The 27,928-nt window shown below is 43.4% G+C and overlaps 2 protein-coding genes across 4 annotated transcripts in view; one reads left to right on the top strand and one right to left on the bottom strand.

Moving 5' to 3' along the window:
• Window positions 1-381, bottom strand: part of G3BP1 (G3BP stress granule assembly factor 1) — a 37,580-nt gene extending 37,199 nt beyond the window's left edge. For both annotated transcript variants that reach the window (XM_056516848.1, XM_056516847.1), the window contains exon 1: window positions 161-381. In XM_056516848.1, coding sequence (XP_056372823.1) covers window positions 161-240 — 80 coding nt within the window. In that variant the 5' untranslated portion in view covers window positions 241-381. The remainder of the gene's footprint in view (window positions 1-160) is intronic.
• ATOX1 (antioxidant 1 copper chaperone) lies at window positions 300-27,601 on the top strand. Of its 2 annotated transcripts, none has more exons than XM_056516851.1 (4): window positions 300-417; window positions 11,744-11,819; window positions 17,800-17,945; window positions 27,364-27,601. In XM_056516851.1, the coding sequence occupies exons 1-3, from the start codon at window positions 412-414 to the stop codon at window positions 17,925-17,927; spliced, it is 210 nt and encodes a 69-aa protein (XP_056372826.1). In that variant the 5' UTR covers window positions 300-411; the 3' UTR covers window positions 17,928-17,945; window positions 27,364-27,601. The 2 variants fall into 2 exon arrangements, with proteins under 2 accessions (XP_056372826.1, XP_056372825.1); XM_056516850.1 differs by lacking the exon at window positions 300-417 and adding an exon at window positions 9,936-9,998.
• The last annotated feature ends 327 nt before the right edge of the window (window positions 27,602-27,928 follow it).

The raw sequence follows: 27,928 nt of genomic DNA on the forward strand, positions 1-27,928 counted from the left end.
GACCAACCGACACAGTCTACGGCCGCCATGCCAGAAGTTAGGTGTGCCAAGTCCCCACCATACAGGAAGAGACCTTGTGAGGTGTTAGTGGTTGTGACAGCAGGGAGTCCCGAGCAGGACTTTAGAAGAAGCAGAGGAGGCAGCGGGAGGGTGTACATACTTTGTGCCGGGTTCTCCCATGATGAGTATTGAGCTGTCCTCACTCTGACCATGCACACCAGAAGATGGCAGCAGCATCATGTCCTATGTGTGCTTTCCCAGCGTAGGCCTGCAGAAGAGAGAGAGAGAGAGAGAGAAGGCTGCCCCTCCTCTCATGGGGAGACAGGAAGCAGGGCTGGGCTTCATTGCTGCTTCCCTTCCAGCAGAAGGAAAGCTGAGCTGTCACACATCCTGTGAGCCCTGCAACTAGCCATGCCGGTAAGTCCGCTTTCCCATCTATGTTTTGTATTCATGTGCCTTTCTGACCCATGCAACATCAATGCTTGCTGGTTGCATTTTTGCAGTACAGTGGTTCCTCAAGTTACAATATTAATCGGTTCCTGGACGACCATTGTATGTTGAAACCATCGTATGTTGAGACCGTAACACTATGGAAACCTGGTAATTGCTTCTGAAGCCCCAAAATGTCATCCAAAAATAGGAAAAAGTGAGCATTAAAGATAAAAAAGTATAGATAAAGCAAATCCTTACACATAAAAGTAAGAAATATCTGCTGGGAGCTGTAAATCACTGTCTATTTCAGTGTTTCCCAACCAGGGTGCCTCCAGCTGTTGCAAAACTACAACTCCCAGCATGCCCGGACAGCCTTCGGCTGTCCGGGCATGCTGGGAGTTGTGGTTTTGCAACTGCTGGAGGCACACTCTTTGGAAAACAATGGTCTATGTATAGGACAGGAGCTTCTTCAGGGTCTTGTACAGAACACGCAATGTCCTAAAATAGTAAAATGGAGCCGCTCTCATCTGGTGTCCAAAGGAGCAGGTAACTCTGGCACAGGAAAAGAGTACAGAACATGTAATACCTCCCTGTACTGTAGGGGGCGCTACCAGACACCAGTCAGTGCATGCACTTCAGTAATACAGGTAAAGAGTAGTACAGAACATGTAATACCTCCCTGTACTGTAGGGGGCGCTACCAGACACCAGTCAGTGCATGCACTTCAGTAATACAGATAAAGAGTAGTACAGAACATGTAATACCTCCCTGTACTGTAGGGGGCGCTACCAGACACCAGTCAGTACATACACTTCATTAATACAGGTAAAGAGTACAGAACATGTAATACCACCCTGTACTGTAGGGGGCACTACCAGACATCAGTCAGTGCATGCACTTCATTAATACAGGTAAAGAGTACAGAACATGTAATACCATTCTGTACTGTAGGGGGCGCTACCAGACACCAGTCAGTGCATGCACTTTAGGAATACAGGGGTTTTACCAGTGAAATGTCCTTTCTGATTGGTCGGTTCTTCCAGCCATTGACACGTTTCACAGATTCCATAGCATTGTATGTTGAGTCTGGTTTCAAGTTACAATGGTCCAGAAAAGACCATTGTATGTTGAAACTTTTGTATGTTGAGGGATCACTGTATACAGTATTTCAATGTTTCCCAACCAGGGTGCCTCCAGCTGTTGCAAAACTACAACTTCCAGCATGCCATTGGCTGTCCCAGCATTCAGAGGAGTTGTAGTTTTGCAACAGCTGGAGGTGCTCTGGTTGGGAAACACTGGTCTATATTGTTATTTGACACCCTGGAGCGGCACCTGTAATATTATAGCCCCTCTTTTTTTTTTTTTTTTTTTTTTTTTTTCCCCTTTATTTTTATTTCATTTTCAAATTACAAAAATGGACCGTATCCTCATACAAAAATGAAAAAAAAAAAGTTTGGAGTACCCCTTTACAACTTACCATCCCTATTTTTAAGTCTTCCACTGAATGTTTAAAGGGGTACTCCACTGGCAGCATTCGGAACATTTAGTTCCGAACGCTGTGTGCGCGCACTGCGGAGGTTGGCCACGCCCCCTCGTGCCATCAGACCACGCTCCCTCAATGCAAGTCTATGGGAGGGGGCGTGACGAAATATTATATTCAGATAATATTTCTTGTGGGGTCTATGAGTAAGGTCTCTTTACCGAAACGTGTCAGTCCTGCCACACATTGGTACATGGCTATGTTTTATGAAAACCTGTCCAGAGGAAAAGTTGTTGTGTTGCCCATAGCAACCAAGCAGATCACTGCTTTCATTTTTCAGAAATGAAAGAAGCGATCTGATTGGTTGCTATGGGCAACCCAGCAACTTTTCCTCTGGACAGGTTTTGATAAATCTCCCCCTGTGCTTTTAACTGGATCCAGTTTGCTGAAATCTGTGTTGTTGCCATATTGAATATTCCTTGATAGGGAAACAACAATCTCTCCCTCCCCCCCCCCTTTTTAAGAACGTTACTTCAGACCATTTTTTAATGGTGTTTACATGTAGTACCGTAGATGGATTTTCAGCGGTCTGGCTTGTATCATTTAATAGTCGACATAAGTCGCCTTTCTCATAAAAAAGCATTTACTTTATAGTTTTATGGTGGAGTAAGACAAACAGCCATAAACCTATACACAATAATACAGAATGATTGCTGTGCCCATAGGTTTTACCACCATCTCACGCCATTGTGCAGCTGCATTTTACCCTGTATAGAAACAGGACTTCCAAACCTTTGCCCAGGGTGGTACCCCTGTTTCGTGTAGTGAGGAGAAACGGGGGACTCCGGACTTTCATTCGAGTGATTAGCTGGGGGGTTCAGCAATGAGACGCGTAGAAAAGTGAGGATTTGGGGTACAACACCCAGGGGCCGACACAACTTTTCTAGGAAGTATGCACCGCTGTATACAATGGCCTCAACATACAATATTTTCAACATGCAATTGTCTTTTCTGGACCATTGTAACTTGAAACCAGACTCAAAATACAATGCTATGGAATCTGCGAAACGTGTCAATGGCTGGGAGAACCGACCAATCAGAATGGGCATTTACTGGTAAAACCCCTGTATTCCTAAAGTGCATGCACTGACTGGCTGTATGGTAGCGCCCCCTATGGTAAAGGGAGGTACTGCATGTTCTGTACTACTTTTACCCTATGCCACGGTTAGCTGCTCCTTTGGACATCACGTGAGGGCGACTCCATTTAACTTTTTTTTTTTTTAGGACATTGCGTGTACTGTACAGACCCTGAAGAAGCTCCGGTCCTCTACATAGACCAGTGTTTCCCAACCAGGGCGCCTCCAGCTGTTGCAAAACTACAACTCCCAGCATGCCCGGACAGCCAACGGCTGTCCGGGCATGCTGGGAGTTGTAGTTTTGCAAAAGCTGGAGGCACCCTGGTTGGGAAACACTGAAATAGACAGTGATTACAGCTCCCAGCTGAACTTTATTACATTTATATGTAAAGATTTGCTTTATCTATATTAGTTATTAGGGATCGACCGATTATCACGATTTTGGGCATTATCGGTATCGGCAATTACCTTGCCGATAATGCCCTGCCCTGCGACCGACCCGGCGCACCGCACCACGTCGCACCCCCCACCACGTCGCACCCCCCACCGCCCCGGCCCCATTGCCTCCCCCATCCCCAGTTTTATAATTACCTGTTCCCGGAGCCCACACTACTTCTTGCTCCTGCTGCGTTCTGCGTTACGCTGTGCGCAATGACGAGTGATGTGCGCGACATGACGTCACCGTCAGTGCGCACAGTGACAGTTCAGGAGGACGCCACCGGAGCCAGATGTGGAGTGGACCCCGGGAACAGGTAATTATAAAACCAGGGATGGGGGAGGCAATGGTGCCGGTGCGGTGCGAGGGGGGGGGGGGAGGGGCGGGTGCGGTGACGGTGATAGGTCTCAGGACCCCCGGACAGGCAGGGGGAGAGAAGCGGGTGGTGGCGGCGGCCTATGGCACCGCAAAAGCCACTGCAGTGCATTGATTTAAAGCGCTCGCTTTAAATCAATGATCTGCAGCGGTGTCGCGGGGGGATAAATAGCCGATAACTTATACCGGAATATCGGTATAAGTTATCGGCTATCGGCCCTAACCTCCACCGATTATCGGTATCGGCCCTAAAAAAACGATATCGGTCGATCCCTATTAGTTATCTACTTATTTATCTTTAATCCTCACTTTTTCCTATTTTTGGATGACATTTTGGTGGCTTCAGAACCAATTACCAGGTTCCCATAGAGTTCTGGTCTCAATATACAATGGTTTCAACATACAATGGTCGTCCTGGAACCTATTAATATTGTAACTTGAGGGACCACTGTACACGGGTTATGATAGGGACTTGATCCCTTCAGTAATGAATATAGTTCTGATCACAACATGTTAGAATAAGTGGCAGGTAGGTATCCCAGTGGTCAGACCCTTACTGACCTAACATTTATGGCCCTACAGATAAATCAATACGTCTGAACTGGTGGTGCAGATATAGAAGTACTAAGTGGACGCAAAATTACCAATATTGCAGCCAAAATACTTGACTTATGCTCTAGTTTCGCATTTAGGGTACTTTCTATGTATGGGAAAGGTTCCCTTTAGCCCTATTACTTTTGCACGTCTCCTTAAATTACAAAGTGGATACATTGCAAAAAGAGATGAGCGAACTTACAGTAAATTCGATTCGTCATGAACTTCTCGGCTCGGCAGTTGATGACTTTTCCTTTGTAAATTAGTTCAGCTTTCAGGTGCTCCGGTGGGCTGGAAAAGGTGGATACATTCCTAGAAAAGAGTCTCCTAGGACTGTATCCACCTTTTCCAGCCCATGGGAGCACCTGAAAGCTGAACTAAGTTATGCAGGAAAAGTCATCAACTGCCGAGCCGAGAAGTTTGTGACGAATCGAATTTACTGCAAGTTCGCTCATCTCTAGTTGCAGAGTTCAAGCAGTCTTCCGTCATTTAGTGCAGGAAAACAGGCATTAAAGAGAATGTATCACCTAATTTCTATTTTTTTTTTTGTAAGATATGAAATATATCCAATACATTTTTCACATTTTTTTTTTTTTATGTATTTTTGGATAAGAAACATGAGAAACTAATTAGTAATTTTTTTGATATTCCCCACTGTTGGCCAGCAGAGGGCGCTAACATGAGAACCTGGTAAAGGCAAGTAACTCTGCCTCAACCCTTTCCCTGTTGGTGGATTGATCGGGCAGCAGAGTTAGGCACAATGGGGGAGATTCATCAAAACCAGTGTAGAGGAAGAGTGGGGCAGTTGCCCATAGCAACCAATCAGATCGCTTCTTTCATTTTTAACAAGGCCTTTGAAAAATGAAAGAAGCGATCTGATTGGTTGCTATGGGATTTCACCACTCTTCCTCTACACTGGTTTTGATGAATTCCCCCAATGTTTCCACACAAAGCTTGCTGAACCGATTTGCGGAATGGCAGGAGAATTTCTGTGATGTCAAAAAACAGAATTCCACCAAAATTCAAGCCCCATTGACTTCAATGAGATTTTGCCGCAGAATTCTGCAAAATAGGAGATTGGTGATCTGAAAGAGAATTTCTGGCAGAATTCTGCATGAATTGGAGGGGAATAATGGGGGTAATTGGTGGACTATTGATTGGATGTAGCGCCTGGAGAAAGGGGAGGTAACAGGAAACATTGTGGCATGGGGATTTCCTAGTGCTGCCAGTGAGGACTGCTGACAATTAGACATTGGTGGCCCCAAATGTCAATGATGTCATGTAACGCCTTTAAAGGGGTGGTCCCATGGAAAATATTTGTAATTTTTTTTTTTTTTTTTTTTTTTTTAATAAATCAACTGGTGCCAGAAAGTTAAACAGATTTGTAAATTACTTCTTTTAAAAAGTCTTAATCCTTCCAGTACTTTTTAGGGGCTGTATACTACAGAGGAAATGCTTATCTTTTTAGGTTACTCTGATGTCATGACCATAGTACAGTGGTCCCTCAAGTTACAATATTAATTGGTTCTGGGATGACCATTGTATGTTGAAACCATTGCATGTTGAGACCAGAACTCTATGGAAATCTGGTAATTGGTTCTGAAGCCCCAAAATGTCATCCAAAAATAAGTAAAAAAAAAAGTAGATAACTAATATAGATAAAGCAAATCCTTACATATAAATGTAATAAAGATCTGCTGGGAACTGTAAATCACTGTCTATGTCAGTGTTTCCCAAGCAGGGAGCCTCCAGCTGTTGCAAAACTACAACTCCCAGCATGCCCGGACAGCCAAAGGCTGTCCGGGCATGCTGGGAGTTGTAGTTTTGCAACAGCTGGGGCCACCCTACTTGGGAAACACTGGTCTATGTGGAGGACAGGAGCTTCTTCAGGGTCCTGTACGTAAAAAAAGTAATGGAGTCGCCCTCACCTGGTGTCCAAAGGAGCAGCTAACCCTGGTATAGGTAAAGTGTACAGAACATGTAATACCACCCTGTACTGTAGGGGCGCTACTAGACACCAGTCAGTGCATACTCTTCAGTAATACAGGGGTTTTACCAGTGAATGCCCATTTTGATTGGTCGGTTCTTCTGGCCATTGACACAATTCACAGATCTGGACTGTCCTTGGCATTGTATGTTGAGTCTGGTTTCAACTTACGATGGTCCAGAAAAGACCACTGTATGTTGAAACTATTGTATGTTGAGGCCATTGTAAGTTGAGGGATCACTGCACTCTCTGCTGACCTCTGCTGTCCATTTTAGGAGCAGCATATGTTTGCTATGGGGATTTTCTCCTTCTCTGGACAGTCCCTAAAATGGACAGCAGAGGTCAGCAGAGAGCCCTTTGGTCGTGACATCAGAGAAATCTAAAAAGATAAGCATTTCCTCTGTAGTATACAGCCCCTAAAAAGTACTGGAAGGATTACGATTTTTTTATAGAAGTAATTTACAAATCTGTTTAACTTTCTGGCCCCAGTTGATTTAAAAATTTTTTTTTAATGGCTATGTACTTGTGTTTTAATTGACAGATTTGTATTGAAACCTTTGCTTCATATATATTACACTGATAAGTCACTATATCTGGAAACACATATGGCATTATACCAGGTTTGAGGAATTTGAGCCTCCTGAGATAACCTTTTAAAGAGGACATTAGATACATTTCAACATTTATTAAAAGCCTATTGTATGTAACAGATCCATCTGAATCTATATGGAAAGAACGAAGGTTTAACAAAGGTTTTTTTGTGCATTCCTATTTAATCGGGGCTTGGTCCCTATTGAAAATTCTTGATAAAGTTTCTTGAGGGGGGGGGGGGGGGGCATACTAAAGGGAACATGTCATCATTTTCATACTCCCCAAACCATGTCCAGTATGAAACCAGGACAGGCTCCTTAAAGGGGTACTCCGGTGAAAACCTTTTTTCTTTTAAATCAACTGGTGGCAGAAAGTTAAACATATTTGTAAATGACTTCTATTAAAAAATCTTAATCCTTCCAGTACTTATTAGCTGCTGAATGCTACAGAGGAAATTCCTTTCTTTTTGGAACACTGATGACATCACGAGCACAGTGCTCTCTGCTGACATCTCTGTCCATTTTAGCAACCGTGCATAGCAGATGTATGCTAAGGGCAGCATGGTGGCTCAGTGCTTAGCACTGCTGCCTTGCAGTGCTGGGGACTTGGGTTCAAATCCCACTAAGGACAACAATAAATAAAGCGTTATTATTATTATAATAACGTCAGCAGAGAGAACTGTGGTCGTGATGTCATCAGAGAGCATTCCAAAAAGAAAAGAATTTCCTCTGTAGTATTCAGCAGCTAATAAGTACAGGAAGGATTAAGATTTTTTAATAGAAGTAATTTACAAATATGTTTAACTTTCTGCCACCAGTTGATTTAAAAGAAAAAAGGTTTTCACCGGAGTACCCCTTTAACTACAATGGTCTATGAGTTACCCTGAAATGCTTCAGCATTTTCCCAGTATTCATCGGCCCTAAATGATCGGCCCTCTGCTTATACCCAAATAGAGAGAAACCAAGTAATCAGGGCTGGGGGGGGCAATAAGAAGCTACCGGGTACAAAATAGGTTCAGGCAGCATAGGTTTACATTACAACTTAAGCAGTATAAATAAACTGCATAAGACCTGCTTGTGAATAAAGCTGTCCATACATCAGATAGGTGACAGCACTCGTTCAGTTAACAGCTATTCCTCCTGTCTCCAATGTGTATGCTCAGCTCAGCCAAGTATGTGTATGTTCCTGATAGCGGAAACTGAATTGGTTGCTGTTAGACTCCTTTGGCAGTGGCTTATTTCCAATGAGAACAAAAGGATCAGACATGTTGAAATGCAACAGCCTTGTTTTTCTCTCCTATAACATTAGCTGAAAGTTCTCCTGCTATTATGTTCAAACTGCGGGAATCTCCGCTGGTGGAATTCCGCGAGCGGAGATAGCCAAAGATACTTCAGCGGTAGGACCGTGCGGCAACGCGCCGTCACCATTGATGGCTATGCAGTGCTCGCGGAATTCCTAGCAAAGTAAGAACATGTACCGTATTTTTCGCCGTATAACACGCACTTTTTCTTCCCCAAAACTGGGGGGGAAAAGTTGGTGCGTCTTATACGGCGAATACACACCTGTCGGGTCGGTCCCTGCGGCCATCAACAGCCGGGACCCCCAGCTAATACAGGAGATCACCGATTGCGGTGATGCCCTGTATTAACCCTTCAGACGCGGCGATCAAAGCTGACCGCCACGTCTGAAGCGAAAGTGACAGTAACCCGGCTGCTCATTCGGGTTGCTCGGGACCGCCGCGGTGAGATCGTGGCGTCCCGAACAGCATACAGGACACCGGGAGGGACCTTACCTGCCTCCTCGGTGTCTGCTCCGTGCCGGGATCCCCTGCATGGCAGTGCTTTCCTTCGACGTCATCACGTCGTCGCGCACGCCGTCCCGTCATCCAATAGGAGCGGCGTGCGTAGCGACGTGATGACGGCGACGGAGAGCGTGGATCCCGGGGAAGAAGACGTCCGGAGCGTGGGGGACACCCAGGGTACGCGGCGACAGCGATGGAGCTACATCCAGGGCAGCGGTGACGAGTCCGGAGCGGCGGGGACACGTGAGTATTACATCCTATCCAGTGGTCTTCAACCTGCGGACCTCCAGATGTTGCAAAACTACAACTCCCAGCATGCCCGGACAGCCAATGGCTGTCCGGGCATGCTGGGAGTTGTAGTTTTGCAACATCTGGAGGTTCGCAGGTTGAAGATCACTGTTGGGTGCAGAATCTTTTTTTTTTTTCTAGATTTTTGCACCTTTAAAATTGGGTGCGTCTTATATGCCGGTGCGTCCTATAGGGCAAAAAATACGGTACTTTCTTTGCACAGAACAATTTCAGCGGCAGAATTGTTCGCCACTGAAATTCCTCAGTATGGACAGGTCTCACCCAAGACCCGTTCACACTGATGGTAATGTTTACAGCGTGGAATTCTACTCCCAGAATTCCGCAGTGTGAAAATAGTTATATTGTCGGCTAATCTAATGTGTACGTCTAACTAAGGACTGGCTACTCTGAATCTTTTGGTTTATGGTGATCTAAGTTTGGTTTACAGTAGGATCAGGTCTTGCAATTTTATATGTAAGCCAGGGCTTGACAAATCCCGAACGCCAAGTTACCACGGCAACTGAGAATCTCTTAGACTGAGATTTTCGTCAGCCCTGTCCATCCTTTAATAATACAAACTGTTTTACTTACCTTCATCTCTATTCCTGCACTGATTCCCCATTCTGCCTGTCGTTGGCGCTCAGGTGTTACTGGAGCAGCAGACGTCAGGTGACCTCTGCAGCCAACCGGAGGCCTTGGTGGTGACGCTTCATAGTCAGAAATATGAAGCATTACAGTGAGGTTGCTAATTGGCTGCAGCAGTCACATGACACCAGAGCGCCGACTAGACATCTGCTGCTGTACACTGGAGCGCCAACCAAAGACATCCAATGTTTAGCTTGGCAGAAAGGGGAATCTGCGTGGGAAAGGAGGCAGAGGTAAGCAAAAACAGTTCATTTGTAACGGATGAGACACATGACTGTGACACATATGGGGGGAGATGAGGGGACATTATTAACTGACACACGAGGGAGATTAGGGAACAGTAATAACTGACGCACCGGGTATGAGATAAATGGATATTAAAAACTGGCACAAAAAAAGAGATAAGGGGATATTAATAACGAACATACAGGGGGGAGATAAGGGTTTTAAAGGAGTAGTCCAGTGGTGAAAAACTTATCCCCTATCCTAAGGATAGGGGATAAGTTTCAGATCGCAGGGGATCCTACCGCTGGGGCCCCCCACAATCTCCTGTACGGGGCCCCGGCTCGCTGGCTGGATAGTGTGTGTTGACCACCGCATGAAGCGACCGACACGCCCCCTCAATACAACTCTATGGCAGAGCCGGAGATTGCCGAAGGCAGCGCTCCGGCTCTGCCATAGAGTTGTATTGAGGGGGCGTGTCAGCGGTGGTCAACACGCCCCCTTCCTTAGGATAGGGGATACGTTTTTCACCACTGGATATCTCCTTTAAGGATGATTGAGGATTCTGATTGTTGATCAATATATTAATCCATAATATATACTACTGCTAATCAATTGCTGCAGACAAACATTATTACCCTTATCAGATACATCAGCTAGCTATTGCTTGTAACCAAGATGGAAACTGCTCTCTGGGAAAGCACCCAAGAAGCAAGACAAATATTTCCAGTGTCCCAAAAGGAGAACTAACATCCTACTATAGATTATGGAGAAGTGGTCAGATAATGGAAAATGACGGACACAGCAAGAATCTTCGGCATAAACCGGAAGCACCTGCATCATATAGCTGCATATGATTATGATTTAAAAAAACTTATGTCATAGATATATATGTATATTTTAAACAACCAATCAAACTATAACACAATGATTTTTAATGTAAGAAACAACCTCCTATTTTTATAATGATATAAAACAGTTTTCTTCCCGGGATAAGGAGCTCTTGCCGTTTTGTGCGCTCCAACCTCGGCTGAGTGAGGAGGTTATACGAACTGTGTGTCTGGTGTCAGTTCCTCTTGCCGGCACTCAGCTATTTATCCCCAATTTGGACAGCGGCAGTCACTCACGTTTAGAGGCCTAACCAGAGCCAACCAGTGAGGAGCGATACATCCTGAGCAACTCCTTAACACTGGGACATTAATTCCTAACACAGAATGGGGAGATAAGGGGACAGTAATGACTGTGACACAGGAGAGATGAGGGGACAGTAATGACTGTGACACAGGAGAGATGAGGGGACAGTAATGACTGTGACACAGGAGAGATGAGGGGACAGTAATGACTGTGACACAGGAGAGATGAGGGGACAGTAATGACTGTGACACAGGAGAGATGAGGGGACAGTAATGACTGTGACACAGGAGAGATGAGGGGACAGTAATGACTGATCATATAACTTCTCATAATGTCACGTTATGTGTCGTGCCACATCCTGGCTCCTAACTTTTTTGTTGGCTCCTAGATTGTTAACAAAGTTGTCAAGCCCTGGTGTAAGCTATTATCTGGTTGTATTGTGGCTGTCTGAAAGTGGCCATAGATGTAAATTTCAATTTATAAGAGACCTATCACTAAGAAAATGCATTACCATATGGAAAAATGTGAATGTAAATAAAAGACAGTTCATGTACACTACTAGCCACAGCATTCATTTATTACACGGTTTCTTTTAATTGATGATTTATATTTTTTCTTTCAGAAAGAGGAGTTTTTTGTGGATATGACCTGCGAGGGTTGTTCAAATGCTGTGAACCGTGTACTTTCTCGTCTTGGAGGTAAGGATGCAGATCACTTAGGCTGTGTTCACATCTCCTTTCTATATTTGTCAGAAGTATATATATCAGTGGATTGGGTTGGCCAACAGCCTTACTGGTTGGGGTTACGCAGGGCAATATACTGCAAGCTGTGATACTGTGACGTGTACTCCTCTGACACCTTTCTATCATAGCCAGCAGAAACTTTTCCAGCAATTCAGTAGCTTTTCTGTAAGCCTTGTGGCAGTGTGGCAAGGAAAGGGTGCATTTCCTTGGCTCACCCTGCAGAAGCTCTCACCTGCTTCTTAAGTAATGAGGCAGGAGGGAAGGGAGGTGTATATGAGATGAAGACTCAGTGTAATGGGGGCTCTTCCTAGGAGACAGCATGTGGGCTGTAGGGAAGAGACAGAGCCTGCTGAGGAGTACACAGCCCGAGCTATGAGGGGCTCAAAGAGAGTGATATTGTGAGTAGAAGGTTGCAGGGGACATATGTTTAACCGGCTGAGGGAAGCTCAGCGGTTGTTAGTCAGGACAAGCTGATCTGTTTAGGCAGTGACCAGACGGTCTAGGATTTTGTTTTGTTCCTGCTTTTTGTTTATTTCTTTCCCTGCAACCTGTCTAATAAAACTGGCAAGGTGCCAGATTTGCATTACAAGCGTTTGTTTGCTGGTTTATTGAGAAGAAACGCATCCTGTGGCGTGGTCCAGGACGATCCCAGAGCTAATCCCCAAGACGGATCGTCACAGCCTGGACCACACAGGCTAGCCTTTGCTCCCTACACGAATCAGTGAGATCTCCGTGCCCATGGTCCTATTGATGGTGCATTGGTTGCCTTTCCTATAATAACTTTTGGTAAGTACTAACCACTGCATACCAGGAACACCCAAAAGATCTACCATTTTGAAGAAGACAAAGACCAGACTGGTCCTTGTCAAATGTTTACTCCTGCCCAGTTTTCTGGCTTTCAACATGTTAAAGGGTACCTCTCATCAAAAAAACTTTTGATATATTATAGATTAATGTATGCAGAATAACTTTACAATTGCATGTTATTAAAAAATATGCTTCTTTCTATTTAATTTTCCACTTTGAAGAAATGACCACTAGGGGTCTCCCTATCAGTCCTGTCAGCAAGCATTTCAGACTCATGCTGGAGTCCTAAACACTACGAGCTGCCAGTCTGCTTTGTTCACAAAGGAGAACACTCAGAGCTGCCAGCCTGCTTTGTTCACAGCCTGTGTGGCTGTGAACAAAGCAGGCTGGCAGCTCTTAGTGTTTTGGACTCCAGCATGAGTCAGAAATGCTTGCTGACAGGACTGATTGGGAAAAATACAATAGAAAGAAGCATATTTTTCATTAACATGCTATTGGAAAGTTATTCAACATTCATTATTCTAAAATATATCAAAAGCTTATTTGATGAGAGGTACCCTTTAAATTTAAGAGCAGACTGTTTTCTTGCTTATATATTTCAACCCCTACACAAGGGCCATTTTCACGACACAAACAATGTTATTTACCTCACCTGTGGTGTTAATGTTATGGCTCATTGTTTTAATTGTCTGGGAAAAAATATTCAGCTTTGCGCTTGCTGACAAAAACCTAGATAAAAAGACCGACACGAAACTACTGAATATAACTTAACAATAAAACTATAGAAAATTATTCTGCTACTGAATTAACCAGAAGAACAAAAAAGAAAAAATTAATTAGAGATGAGCAAACTTACAGTAAATTCGATTCGTCACGAACTTCTCGGCTCGGCAGTTGATGACTTATCCTGCATAAATTAGTTCAGCTTACAAGTGCTCCCGTGGGCTGGAAAAGGTGGATACAGACCTTGGAGACTCTTTCCACCTTTTCCAGCCCACCGGAGCACCTGAAGGCTGAACTAATTTACGCAGGATAAGTCATCAACTGCTGAGCCGAGAAGTTCGTGACAAATCGAATTTACTGTAAGTTCGCTCATCTCTAAAATTAATGTCACACAGATATAACAATATTACCAGTCACCAATTAAAAGTAATAGTACTGAAAACTGATTGTTAGCTTTGTGATCATAAATGCGCTACACAGCCGTATCTTTTAATGGGTTACAGATAAAGGATTGGTTGTATCAAAGTGCCCGACAAAACTAATGCTGTTATTTGGTTTCTATGCCCCTTCCCCAATCAATATGTGTGTCCAACTGTAGATAAGGCAAAGGGGGGAGGCTCCTACTGCAGTCATGTGTTTGACAGCTAGTCTCAGCATACTGCGAAAGAGGGGAAATTGGTCAATTTACTGGAATGAGAAGATTTCTTTATGTACTGTGAACCAGTACATGATCAAAAGAAAGGAATTTCAGGGATTTTATTACTTTTGTGAATTTTATACATTAATGACATATGTAATACACATATATAGAATCTGTCTATGCCACTTTTCTCTGAAAAGTCATGTAGGGGTTACCTCTATTTCAAAGGGGTGTAAATGCAATGCTCAGGAGGTATAAATAGGAGGTATAAATATGGGGCTAAGGGGGTAAATATCAGGCTGAGGGGAATGAATAAGGTTCAGAGGGTGTAAATATATGGCTGGGTTTAGCATTCACTGCCCTTATTAAAATAAAATTCACACATCTGTCTAGTCAGGTAAAAGTACAGATAAAAATAGTTTTTTTTTTTTTTTCTTTCATTCCACTCTAACAGTTTGGACTATTTTGTCAGGTCCAGTATATATAATTGTGGTGTCCCAGTACCGCATTTCATACGGTACTTATCTATTTATGGGTCCCCATAGCCAGAGTCCCTAGGACATAGGGATCCCTGTAATCTAGTCTACCCCTAGTCGCCTCTATCTTAATGTATAATAGTATAGTAATTTATGCATTGACAATATAGATAGTATAGTATAAATGTAAATAAATGGTTAATTACTTGTTTCCATGGTGTCGCAGGGCCTTCGGGTCATGTGATGCGTTCCAGGCCTCACTTTGGTATCTCTAGCCTCGTTTTGGTTTGATAATGTATATAGATCCTGTGACGTAAGCAATCCCATCACACCATGTAAGGTGAATGGCAAACGTTCGGACCAATCAGATTCGCCACGCCCCCTGCCCATATAAGGGAGCGGCGGCAATGTTTCTCTCTCTTGCTCCTGTGCTCTTGATGAGAGAAGACCTGTACAGCAGTAATCGCAGTGAGTTAGGCCCGAGCCTTGCGGCAACGGCTGAACGATAATTATAGAGTGTATCACCTCCCAAACACTCTGCAGCAACTCCGGACCTAATACCTCCCCTAAATCCGGACGGATCTGCAAATCTCTTCCTAAATTAAGAGACTTATTGTCTAGCTCAAGGTCCGCAACTACTGCCAGTCACTAAGTAACCAAAGGACTGTTTGTATGAGACTGTGACTGTACCGTGAATATTGCAAGCACTTCAGTAAACGTTGTTCAAGTTTAAATCTCCTTGTGGACCTTCAGTTATTTTATGCACCTATCGTTACTGGGAAGGGCGGCGATAGGCCGGAACACTGATTCAGCATACCAGCCCTCAGCCTGGCGTCACCAACTCTTCTAGGATTAACATTAACCCCTTATATACCTATAACATACCACCACTACCATACACCCACCACATAATCTAATTTAAAATTTATTTTTTATAATTCTAGGTTGTAATACAAAAAAAAAAAAAACTTGGAAAAATTACCAAGGGGAGTGAAAACTTTTGGCAAACCACTATATGTCTCCAGTGTAAGCTAAAGACCAAGTTGTGAATCCGGCAGCAATATCGCAGGAGGTGGTTTTTGAAATTCTCCTGCGATATCTAGCTGCCGGATCCACAACTCCTAGATATAAAAGGATTTATGAACCCTAACAAACTGTAGATATTTATACAGGACTAGTTATGTATATACAGAAGTTTGCATTCATTGGCAGCTTACCAGTAATCTTGAAAAAGATTAAGAATTGGAACACATATTAGGAAGTTGCATACCATTTCATTAGACATATGAATGGATTAAACAAGAACATTTAGTTTGTAAATTGTTATTCAGCTTGAGATGAAGGTACATTGGGATGTCCTGAGCTGTTTAGGAAAAGTAGGAAAAGTGCACTTGGTCTCTGTATATTAGTTACCAAGAACAGAATTGTTCTGTTCTTGGTAACTAACCTACAGAAGCCATTAGCCCGGACCTCTGATGAAGCTCTTTGGAGCGAAACATGTCAGGGGGGCTAGTTGTCTTTTAAAAAATGCCTTCACTTTTTTTCTGTTGTTTGGACTGCAGCCATCAATATCTATACATTATGTAATATCTTTGTACAGTTTGTTAGTGGCTGTTAGCCCCATAGTGACTGTTAGGTGCTATACCACTTTTTGCTGGTGACTTGGGTGCCTTTTAAACATTTGTGGTGTACTTACATGTTTTAATCGCACATTAATAAAAGTGACATTTTAGGGTGGGGTTGGTAAAGAGGGTATTAGTTTTTGTGGAAAATTGTACTTGGTAACTTATCCCAACAAAAAGGTACCTGGAGCTAGGCTCTCTGCCACAGGCCTTATTCACTTCAACTTGGACTCCATGAGATAAAGAAAGTACAGATACACATTAGACATAAACTTGGTTGAACCTGTTGATTCCAGTGGCATTGGACAATGATCTAATGGATATGGAAGCATCTTGTACATGTCATTAAAAAAAAAAAAACTTGTCACAGGGATGTGTGGGATTTGATCATAATAGACCCCCACAATCTTCATCCAGCCTCTCTGGACTGCCCCATAGATTAAAATGGTTGGTGTAACAGGGGTGGGAGGAAGAGTTGTCAGCCAATACTTATTACTTTAAGAGCTGGAAATATTATTTCAAAAAAATAATAATAATTGCAATTACTCGTCCATTAAATACCCTGCTGTCACATATTAAACATCATTCACATGACTTCAGAAGTCAGTGATTGCAGCATGGGAAGGTGACTGATGATACTAATCTTTAGGTAAGTTTTTTCAAATCAAATGAATCGGCTGGCTATTTGTTTAGGCTTGAAAAAGTTGTTCCACCTTCCGAGTGTTACGTTTCTTCAGGGGAGTTTGGCATTTGACTGTGAAGTCTTCTAGGTCTGTCCAGACTTTGCCAGGGAATTGCAACAATTGGAAAGCGGAATGACTTTTTCAAAGCTAAACAAAGAGATGTCTCATTGATTAGATTTGAGGTCATCAAATCTTACTGTAGATTTGCTTATCTCTATTGATAGCCCCTACTATTCTGCATAGGCTGTCATTATCTTATTGTATTTATCAATGTTGCCGCAAGCTCAAATAAAAAATTCCTCATATCCAGTGATGCATGTGCAGCTAGGGGCCTTGGTATAGGTAATATACACATCCAAGATAATTAGGGAAAGTGTAGTTTATGATAGGTACTCTTTAAAATCCAACTTGTGGCTTGTGGGGCTTCACCCAGGAAGGATTCGATATTATTATTATCAACAATGTGCTTTTATTAACATTCATATAGGTAGTGGTTCATGCGATGGACAAGGAGTTGCAATGGGGAACCCCCTTCTTCATCGGGTCAAATTTAATGATGTTATCAAGCCTGAAGACTAAAGGGAGCATGAAATTACATTCAGGGAGCAGCACTGTGCACACCCAGTAGTAGAAACACAAGGAAAAACTGCCAATAACTTTATGGGTGGTTAGAGAAAAAGTCTTGGTTTTCCCTTTTCGGTACAGCATGAACCCTCTAGAGGAGTCAGATTGAATGCAGGTAGTCCATGCTCTCTCCCCTATATCAGAAAAATGGAGACCTGAATACTGTAAATGTATATTTAGAAGTTAAGTGTCAAAGAAATTGTCGCTTTGTATCGATGTATAAACTGTAGGGTGTTGAAAGGAAGCCATACATATACATCTAATAAATGCTTGTCCATATATTATATACACACTGCTACTACTATTCATTGTCTAACTATTGTTATCATCTTCGATTGATGTGAGTTGTTTCTCCTTCAGACGTTCAGTATGAAATCGATTTGCCGAACAAGAAGGTGGTGATCCAAGCTGACAACCATTCAGTGGACCAGTTGCTGGAGACCCTGAAGAAGACTGGAAAAGAAGCCAGACACTTACCTTCCAACTAATGTGGCACAGGAGAAATGGTAAGAGAGATGTTTAATTGGATTTAAGTCAGGGCCCTAGTTGGGCCCCCTCAAGGATATTCACTGAGTTGTCCCTAAGTCACTCCTGTGTTGTCTTGGCTGTGTGCTTAGAGTGCGTTTTCCAAACAGAGTGCTTCTAGCTGTTGCAAAACTACAACTCCCAGCATACCCGGACAGCCAAAGGCTGTCCGGGCATGCTGGGAGTTGTTGTTTTGCAACAGCTGAAGACACGCTGTTTAGGAAAACACTGGCATAGGGTCATTGTCTTGTTAGAAGGTGAACCTTTGGCTCAAATGAAGGTCCAAAGCACTTTGCAACAGTTAACCATTACGAAAATCTCTGTACTTTGCTCCATTCAGCTTTTCATTAAGGCTGGAACTCCACTGAGGTTTTTTTTTTGCAAAAATGCCAATTTTCCCGCACAGCGTTTTTTCAGTGAAAAAACGCCACGTCCAGATGTTAGCTGCAAGTCAATAGTAAACTGCAAAATGCCAGATTCACTTGGTGTTTTTTTAATCCTTTTGGCGTTTTTCAGCAATTTTGGGCTCAGAGGCTGGATTTTCAAAATGCCTGACAAAACCTAGTTTGGCGTTTTTTGCCATGAAATCGTGGCGTTTTCCTCCCATAGAAGTCTATGGGAGAGCAGAAATGCCAAGAAAAACGCCATGTTGGTTTTAAATTTAGCGTTTTTGCAGGCGGTTTTTATTCTTTTTTTGGACTTTAGCGATCCAAAAAAATTATGGAGACACCTTTTTTATTAAAATTTCGTAGGGTACTAAAAAAAATAATAAAAAAGATATAGTAGTGATGGAAAAAATTGTATCTAACGAAATGTATCTTTTTTTATGACGAAATGTTTATTCATTTTTAAACAGGGATCAATTTATGTGGGCGGGTAAAGCACTAAAAATGTAGCCGACAATAATAAAAATTTATTGTGTGTGTGTGTTTCACTTTTTGTTTTACATTTTTTAGGTAGTACTACCACTCCCAGCATGGAACACACTGTTCCATGATGCGAGTAGTAGTACCTCTACTAATAGACAGATCGCTCATTGCGATCCTCCTGTATAATGTATAGATGCGTCCCGCCGCTCTTCTATGGTCCCCTGCACTGCCGTATATATACACACATTCATATTTCCCGCAGAGAGCTGTGATTGGCCAGATGGTTCCAGCCTATCACAGCTCTAGGAATTTGTGTATATATACGGCAGTGCAGGGGACCATAGAAGAGCGGCCGCTGCATCTATACGTTATACAGGAGGATCTCAGTGAGTGTCAGTAGTGATACCTGCTGTGATCTTTCCATAACTACAAGTACTACTACTCCCAACATGGAGTACACTCTGCTCCATGCTGGGAGCTGTAGTACCTGCATTAATAGACAGATTGCATCATGTGTCAGAAATTATACTCACCGCGATCTGTCTATTAATGCAGGTACTACAACTCCCAGCATGGAGCAGAGTGTGCTCCATGTTGGGAGTAGTAGTACCTGCAGTAAGGGACAGATCCCAGCGGATGTCACTCCTCCTGACACCCGCTGCGATCCTCCTGATGTGACTGTCGGGATCAGCTGTTCTCAGGGCTACAGAGCCGGGAGAACAGCTGATGTTGAGCCGTAAGTATACATTGTATATCTACTGCCCAGCAAGAACTTACAGTGAGCCTGCAATGTGTATACAGTATACACATTGCTGGCTCACTTAACCCTTTGCTGAGCTGTGCGCTATGCGCAAGCCCAGCAAGGAAAGAGTTAACTCTTTGGGCAGTATACACTATAGATAGCTGTATACAGAAGACGAAGTCCGCTTACTTCCCTCGAATCCCGGGCAGGTCCGTGTAGCTCTGCCCCCTAGTGATGACATCATTAGGGGGCGGAGCTACAGAAAGGAACCAGGCTAGTAAATCTGAAGCTCTGTTCACATTGTCCATTTTGTATAATGTGAACAGACCCTTCTGGCAGTGTCTACCCAGACAGGGAGACTCCAGCTGTTGCTAAACTACAACTCCCAGCATGCCCAGACAGCCAAGGGCATGCTGGGAGTTGTAGTTTTGCACCAATTGGTGGCTCCCTGTTTGGGTAGACATGTGTGATCTCCCCAGCGGACAGCGCCAAAAATGTCATAACCAATTTTTTGTGTTTTTTTTTCTTCTCTCGTTTCAGATCCGTGTATGCAGAGGATTACGGCGGATTCGATGGATTACGGCGGATTTTTTTTTCTTTTAATAAAATGGTTAACGAGGGCTGTGGGGGAGTGTATTTTAAAATAAAATAATTTTTCCAATGTGTTGTGTTTTTTTTTATTTTATTGAATTTTCAGGGTTAATAGTGGAAGCCGGTCTTATTGACGGAATCCATTACTAAGCCAGGGCTTAGCGCTAGCCCCCAAACACAGCTAGCGCTAACCGCCAATTATTACCCCGGTACCCACTGCCACAGGGGTGCCAGTAAGAGCCGGTACCAACAGGCCCAGAGCGTAAAAAATGGCGCTCCTGGACCTAGGCGGTAACAGGCTGGCGTTATTTAGGCTGGGGAGGGCCAGTAACAATGGTCCTCGCCCACCCTGGTAACGTCAGGCTGCTGCTGTTTGGTTGGTATTGTGCTGAGAATAAAAATGCGGGGAACCCTATGCGTTTTTTATTTTATTTATTTAAATAAAATAAAAGTATAGGGTTCCCCGTATTTTCATTCTCAGCACAATACCAACCAAACAGCAAAAGCCTGACGTTACCAGGGTGGGCGAGGACCATTTTTACTGGCCCTCCCCAGCCTAAATAACGCCAGCCTGTTACCGCCTAGGCGCAGGAGCGCCATTTTTGACGCTCCGGGCCTGTTGGTACCGGCTCTTCCCGGCACCCCTGTGGCGGTGGGTACCGGGGTAATAATTGGCGGTTAGCACTAGCTGTTTTTGGAGCTAGCGCTAAGCCCTGGCTTAGTAATGGATTCTGTCAATAAGACCGGCTTCCACTACTAACCCTGGAAATTCAATAAAAAAAAAAACACAACACATTGGAAAAATTATTTTATTTTAAAATATACTCCCCCACAGCCCTTGTTAACCATTTTATTAAAAGAAAAAAAAAATGAACCGCCGTAATACTCTGCATACACGGATCTGAAACGAGAAGAAAAAAAACACAAAAAATTGGTTTTGACATTTTTGGCGCTGTCTGCTGGGGAGAGCACCCATAATGCAATGTCTACCCAAACAGGGAGCAACCAATTGGTGCAAAACTCCAGCAATAGCTGGAGTCTCCCTGTCATTGTAGACACTGCCAGAAGGGTCTGTTCACATTATACAAAATGGACAATGTGAACAGAGCTTCAGATTTACTAGCCTGGTTCCCTTCTGTAGCTCCACCCCCTAATGATGTCATCACTAGGGGCGGAGCTACACTGGTGGGGACAGGGAGCGAGGAAGGTAAGTGGACCTCGTCTTCTTTATACACTATATACAGCTATCTATAGATAGCTGTATATACTGTATACTGCCCAAATGGCTATAGGAGCAGGGAGTCCTGTCAGTCTGGTGACGGGATTCCCGGCCCTTGTATAGTATACACGGGTACACTATGCCCCCTGTATACTATACGGCCGGGGAGGTGAGTAGTGATGCTGTACATCCCTCCTCATCTCCCTATACTCTCTGGACCGGGCGCTCAGCATCCGACCCAGAGTGGTACCCAGAAGGCAGTGAGAAAACTGCCACAGGGGACAAAACAGGCTATTTCCACACACCAGGAAAAATGCCAGAAAAACTGCCAACATGCAAAGAAAATTTGTGGCAGTTTTCCTTGCAGTTTTTCCTGGCGTTTTTGCTGGTGGGAAAAAATCTCCGTGGAATCCTAGCCTCACTGGGACCAGTCTTCCTGTCCCAGCTGCTTAAGATGCTGCCACCACCATTCGAAACTGTAGGAATAGTATTGGGCAGGTCATGAGCAGTGCCTGGTTTCCTTCAGACATGAAACTTAGAACTGAGGACAAGTTCTGGTGGTTTCTTCCATTTCAGAATTATGTGCTTTGTTCTCTTGGGAACTTTCAGTGCTAAAAGAAATCACAGAAAAGAGGCCACACTTACTGGTTAGTGGTAAAAGGGCAGGTTAGACCCCTATTCCCACTATGATATAGGACACAATGCTATATGGGAGAGGTCGCACAGGTGTAAAATACTGATGAACTGCTCTCACAAGCCTACTCTTCATGAGGGGGGTAGCTGCTTAGTATTATACTTGCACATCAATAGAGCTGTTACATGACAACGTGTAGTGCACCATGCTGGCTTACAACCTATTAGTGACGCCCAAACTATTCGATCAGGGGGGGGTGCCCAACATCTTATATGTGCACCCCACAAAGCACTAGGGCTGCAGCTAATGATTATTTTATTAATCGATTAGTTGTCGATTATTTTATCGATTAATCAGAAAAAATGTCAAAATTCTAAAAAAGGGGTTCAGCTGATTCTACTTGAAAAATCATGTACAATGGCCATATTAAACGTTTCTAGCATGTGATGTGACCAAACAGCAGCAATTTTTGATTATTTATTTAATTTTAACGTTTACGTCGGTTGCCGTACAGGATCATTAATAATGATCCTGTACAGAAACCAGTGTAAATTTGATACTGCCGCATGGGTAACTATCTGAACTATTAAAATAAAATGTTAATGATTCACTAACATTTTAATAGTTCAGACAGTTAGCCATGCAACAGTATCAAATATGTTAAAAAAAAATAATAATAATAATCATTTTACTTTTTTTGTATAGCAATAGGAAAAGGGGGAGCTAATTTTTATTGGGGGAGCAGTTAATTTACATTTATTTTTATTTTTACTTTTACTCTTTTTTTTATAGCACTCCTATACACATGGGGGTATGTGCAGATTGCAGAGCATTGCACCTGACCCATGTCTGTAGTACAGACTCTGTAGTACTACAAATACTAGGATACAAATGCTCTGCACACATCCACATGTGTATAGCAGTGTATGCAGAGCATTACACCCTTGTGTCTGTAGTACAGTGCACACCACTTTTCCCATGGGGGTATGTGCAGAGCATTGCACCCTTGTGTCTGTAGTATATAGATACTAGGATGCAATGCTCTGCACATATTACCATTTGTATAGCAGTGTGTATGTAGTACACACACACACACACTGCTATGCACATGGGGGTATGTGCAGAGCATTGCATCCTAGCTGTACTACAGACACAAGGGTGCAATTCTCTGCACATACCCACATGGGTAAAGCGGTGTGCACTGTACCACAGACATGGGTGCAATGCTCTGCATATACTGCTATACACATAGGGGTATATGCAGAGCATTGCACCCTGGTGTCTGTAGTACAGTGCACACCGCTTTTCCCATGGGGGTATGTGCAGAGCATTGCACCCTTGTGTCTGTAGTATATAGATACTAGGATGCAATGCTCTGCACATATTACCATTTGTATAGCAGTGTGTATGTAGTACACACACACTGCTATGCACATGGGGGTATGTGCAGAGCATTGCATCCTAGCTGTACTACAGACACAAGGGTGCAATTCTCTGCACATACCCACATGGGTAAAGCGGTGTGCACTGTACCACAGACATGGGTGCAATGCTCTGCATATACTGCTATACGCATAGGGGTATATGCAGAGCATTGCACCCTGGTGTCTGTAGTACAGACTAGGGTGCAATCCTCTGCACAAACCCCCACCTTTAAGGAATGTACACACACTGCTATACACGTGGTGGGTATGTGCAGGCTGCAGAGCATTGCACCCTAAGGTCTGTAGAAGACACTAGGGTGCAATGCTCTGTCTGCAGTCTGCTCTGCACATACCCCCCGTGTGTATAGCAGTACAGCGCAGACTGCAGACACACATGGACGGAGGCCCTGGGAGGATCACAGGTTGCCAGGGCCGCAGCACAGTGAGTGTGTGCTGTATTGGAACCTCAACCTACCGTACGGGGGCCCTGGAGGCGGTGGACGGCGGCAGAAAATGGAGGGTTACTGGTCCACATGGGCTGAGTGGGGGAAATACAGGTAAAATGGCGGCGGGGGAGGAGACAGTTAGGAGGAGCAGCAGCCTCCTACCTGGTAACACTGATCGGAGGGTGGAGCTGAGAGTCTCAGCCTTGGACTGTCACTGAGGCTGCTGCAGGATTTTCGAGACTCGCGCCTTCCCGCCCCCCTGCCCGCAGCAGCCTCCTGACCGCGGACAAAGAATCGGGTCGATAACGAATCCCGTTATTTAATTTAATCGATTAATCGTCGCAGCTTTAAAAGCACTGACACCCCGGGCTCCCCCAGCATCCTAAATCCAGACTGCATTATAAATAAAATATACTTCATATCGTTCAATGCTGAAGAATTTTTCTTTTTTTGTGCAGGGAAAAGACGTAGTTCTCCAGTTCCCAGATTAAAAGTATCAACTAATTCATTAGTAACACAAGTGATCATAAAATCCCAAATGAAATGCAGACACGTTTTGACCTGTTAACAGATCTTAATTATGGGCATGATTAAAAGGAAAACTGTCAGCCTATTCACCCACACTAAACCCAATACACAGGTTTATAGTGTGGGAACAGGAGTCCGTCGAGGGGTCACTTACCTAAATATGTCCAGTAGGTCCTGAGATGTGTCCCCAGAAGTTCCCCTGCTGAATTCAGTGAATCGCGCACAGGGGGCGGGGCGTTTCAATTTACATATTCATTGTGTGTGATTCCACTTCACAGGGATGTGGAGTCACAGACAATAAATATGTAAATTGAGCCGGTGAAGCCCCGCCCCCTGTGAGCGCTTCACTGAATTCAGCAGAAGATCTTCTGGGGAGACATATCTCAGGATCTAGGAAGTAAGGGACCCCTCTTTGGACTCCTGTTCACCACACTATAACTCGGTTTTCCTTTTAAGATCTGTTCACAGGTTGAAATGTGTTGGCTCAGGAGTATCTACTCCATGCCTTTGGATCACTTCCATCCTCCATGTTTGCATCTACTGGAAACTACCGTATTTTTTGCCATATAAGACGCACTTTGGTGGTGCGAGTTGGTGCGTCTTATACGGCAAATACACATTAAAACCCTGTCATATCGCGGCAGTTCCTGTGGCCATCTACGGCCGGGACCCGCGGCTAATACAGGACATCACCGATCGCAGTGATGCCCTGTATTAACCCTTCGGTCGCGGCGATCAAAGCTGACCGCCGCGTCTGAAGCGAAAGGGAAACTAACCCGGCTGCTCAGTCGGGCTGTTTGGGACCGCCGCGGTGAAATCGAGGTGTCCCGAACAGCTTACAGGACACCGGGAGGGACCTTACCTGCCTCTGTGTCTGATCGGCGAATGGCTGCTCCTTGCCGGGATCCCCTGCATGGCCAGCGACTTCGTCGTCATCACGTGGTCGCGTAGCGACGTGATGGCGGTGACGGAAAGCGAGGATACCGGGCAGCAGAGATGTTCCGGAGCAATGGGGACACGTGAGTATTACCTCCTATACCAGTAGTCTTCAACCTGCGGACCTCCAGATGTTTCAAAACTACAACTCCTGGCATGCCCGGACCGCCAACTGCTGTCCGAGCATGCTTGGAGTTGTAGTTTTGCAATATCTGGAGGTCCGCAGGTTGAAGATCACTGTCCTATACTTTACATTGTATTTGGTTCAGAATCTTTTTTTTTTTTTTTTAGATTTTCCTCCTTTAAAATTGGGTGCGTCTTATATGCCTTATAAGGTGGTCAGCTTACCCTGTGCTTTATGCTTTCTTTTTGTCAGAATTTTTTTTGTTCCTTTCTCCAGATCTTGGCCTCCACGCAATTGTTTGTTTGAGCTCTACAGGCAGTACTTTCTACCTCATAGCTTGTTTATTACTCTGATATACATTGTCAGCTGTGAGACCTTATATACACAGGGCTGTGTCTTTCCAAATCCTGTCCAATCATCTGGCTTTACTACAGGGGACTTAAAGCAAGGTAAAATGATCTTATAGATGATTCTGAGCCAGAGCTAATTTTTTTAAATGTTGTAACAAAAGTTATGAATATTTATGTCCATGAGAAACTTTAGTTTTTCCTTTTTTGTAAATTTGCTAATATTTCCAAAATTCTAACATTTTTCACATGCTCATTATGGGGTATTGAGTGCAAAATGATGGGGGAAAACTTAACAAAAATGTATTTTAGCACAAAGCCACAACAGAACAAAATGTGAAAGGGACTGAAAACTTTCCAAGTGCATTTTATGAATGTGATCTTCTGTAAACATCCTATATGAGCTATAATGACAGCTAGAGATGAGCGAACTTACAGTAAATTCGATTCGTCACGAACTTCTCGGCTCGGCAGTTGATGACTTAGGCTTAGTTCACACTACGTTTTTCAACTACGGTTCCTGCATACGTTTTCTATCAAAAACCGTATGGGAAAAAAACGGATGGAACAGTATGGGAAAAAGTAAACTGTATGCGTTTTTAAACATTATACTGTTTTTATAAGTGCATACAGTTCCTTCAGTTTTTATAGAAAAAAAAACCATACGTTTTTGAAAATGTTGTCCATTTTTAATGGGAGGGGTCTTGGGTGGGGACTTTAGGATTCAAATGCGCATGTGAAAAGTAAAAACGTATACCTTTTTCCCGTATGGAACCATATACATGTGCGTTTCCCATTGACGTCAATGTTAAAAAAGAAAACGTATGCGGTTGCAGTACGGTTTGTAAACCGGAGACAAAATCGTGGTAAACCACGGTTTTGACTTCGGTTTACAAACCGTACTGCAACCGCATGCGTTTTTTTTTAAACATGGACGTAAATGGGAAACGCACATGTATACGGTTCCATATGGGTAAAAAGGTATACGTTTTTACTTTGCACATGCGCATTTGAATCCCCACCCAAGTCCCCTCCCATTAAAAATGGACAAACGTATGTTTTTTTTTTTCTATAAAAACTGACGGAACTGTATGCACTTTTAAAAACAGTATACTGTTTAACAATGCATGCGGTTTACTTTTTCCCATACTGTTCCATCCGTTTTTTCCCCATACGGTTTTTGATAGAAAACGTATGCGGGAACCGTAGTTGAAAAACGTAGTGTGAACCCAGCCTTATCCTGCATAAATTAGTTCAGCTTTCCGGTGGGCTGGAAAAGATGGATACAGTCCTAGGAAAGAGTCTCCTAGGACTGTATCCACCTTTTCCAGCCCACGGGAGCACCTGAAAGCTGAACTAATTTATGCAGGAAAAGTCATCAACTGCCGAGCCGAGAAGTTCGTGACGAATCGAATTTACTGTAAGTTCGCTCATCTCTAGTGACAGCATATAAAACCTTAGGCTGTTCACTTTTGTCCTTTGTATTTTCCAGTCAGTTCTTTAAATTGCATTAAGTTGCTAAAGTTTTTTATCTTTCAGATGGGAAAATAAATTGCACTGTGGTGGAGAGATGACACTAATGTCCTAACCCTAATGAAGAGACGGTGGAGCATAAGCCGGGGACCTGTCTATATCTACATTAGTTGTATCTAGTATCAAGATTTTACATATTCCGATTACATTAGTGATACTGGGTCTTGCACAATGGAAATAGATTTTGTATTTTAAGTTCCGGTTGTCTTTAACATTTGCTTTCCAACTAATAAAATGTAAAAAATTCATTGTTGTATGTATTAATAAAGTAATACAGTATAACATGACTTCTGTGTAAGTGATATGTTGCTAGACTGAGAACTTGGTGGTGACCATCTGATTTCAACCTAAGATGACTATAAAAAGGAAATATACAAAGTAATATACAAAGACTATAAGGCTAAATATAGTAAAATATACATCTGCTTACATATTTAATAGGTCTTCTTCGAATTCACTGTACATATGGGGATATATATAAATATACATATATATCTCCAAACAAATGGTGCAGCACTCCATAGAGAAATCCAAGGTGCAAAAAGGTTTATTCACTTCATATCAGTAGCAA

The sequence above is a fragment of the Hyla sarda genome, chromosome 4, assembly GCF_029499605.1.
Source record: "Hyla sarda isolate aHylSar1 chromosome 4, aHylSar1.hap1, whole genome shotgun sequence".
In the NCBI taxonomy this organism is placed as follows: Eukaryota; Metazoa; Chordata; class Amphibia; order Anura; family Hylidae; genus Hyla; species Hyla sarda.

Excerpts from the sequence above, each read along its gene's own strand:
- ATOX1 (XM_056516850.1), top strand. The coding sequence starts at position 9,951 with ATGTTTAGCTTGGCAGAAAGGGGAATCTGCGTGGGAAAGGAGGCAGAG. Across the intron at positions 9,999-11,743 it reads GCGTGGGAAAGGAGGCAGAG|AAAGAGGAGTTTTTTGTGGA; the intron begins GTAAGCAAAAAC and ends TTTTTCTTTCAG. Across the intron at positions 11,820-17,799 it reads TGTACTTTCTCGTCTTGGAG|ACGTTCAGTATGAAATCGAT; the intron begins GTAAGGATGCAG and ends TTTCTCCTTCAG.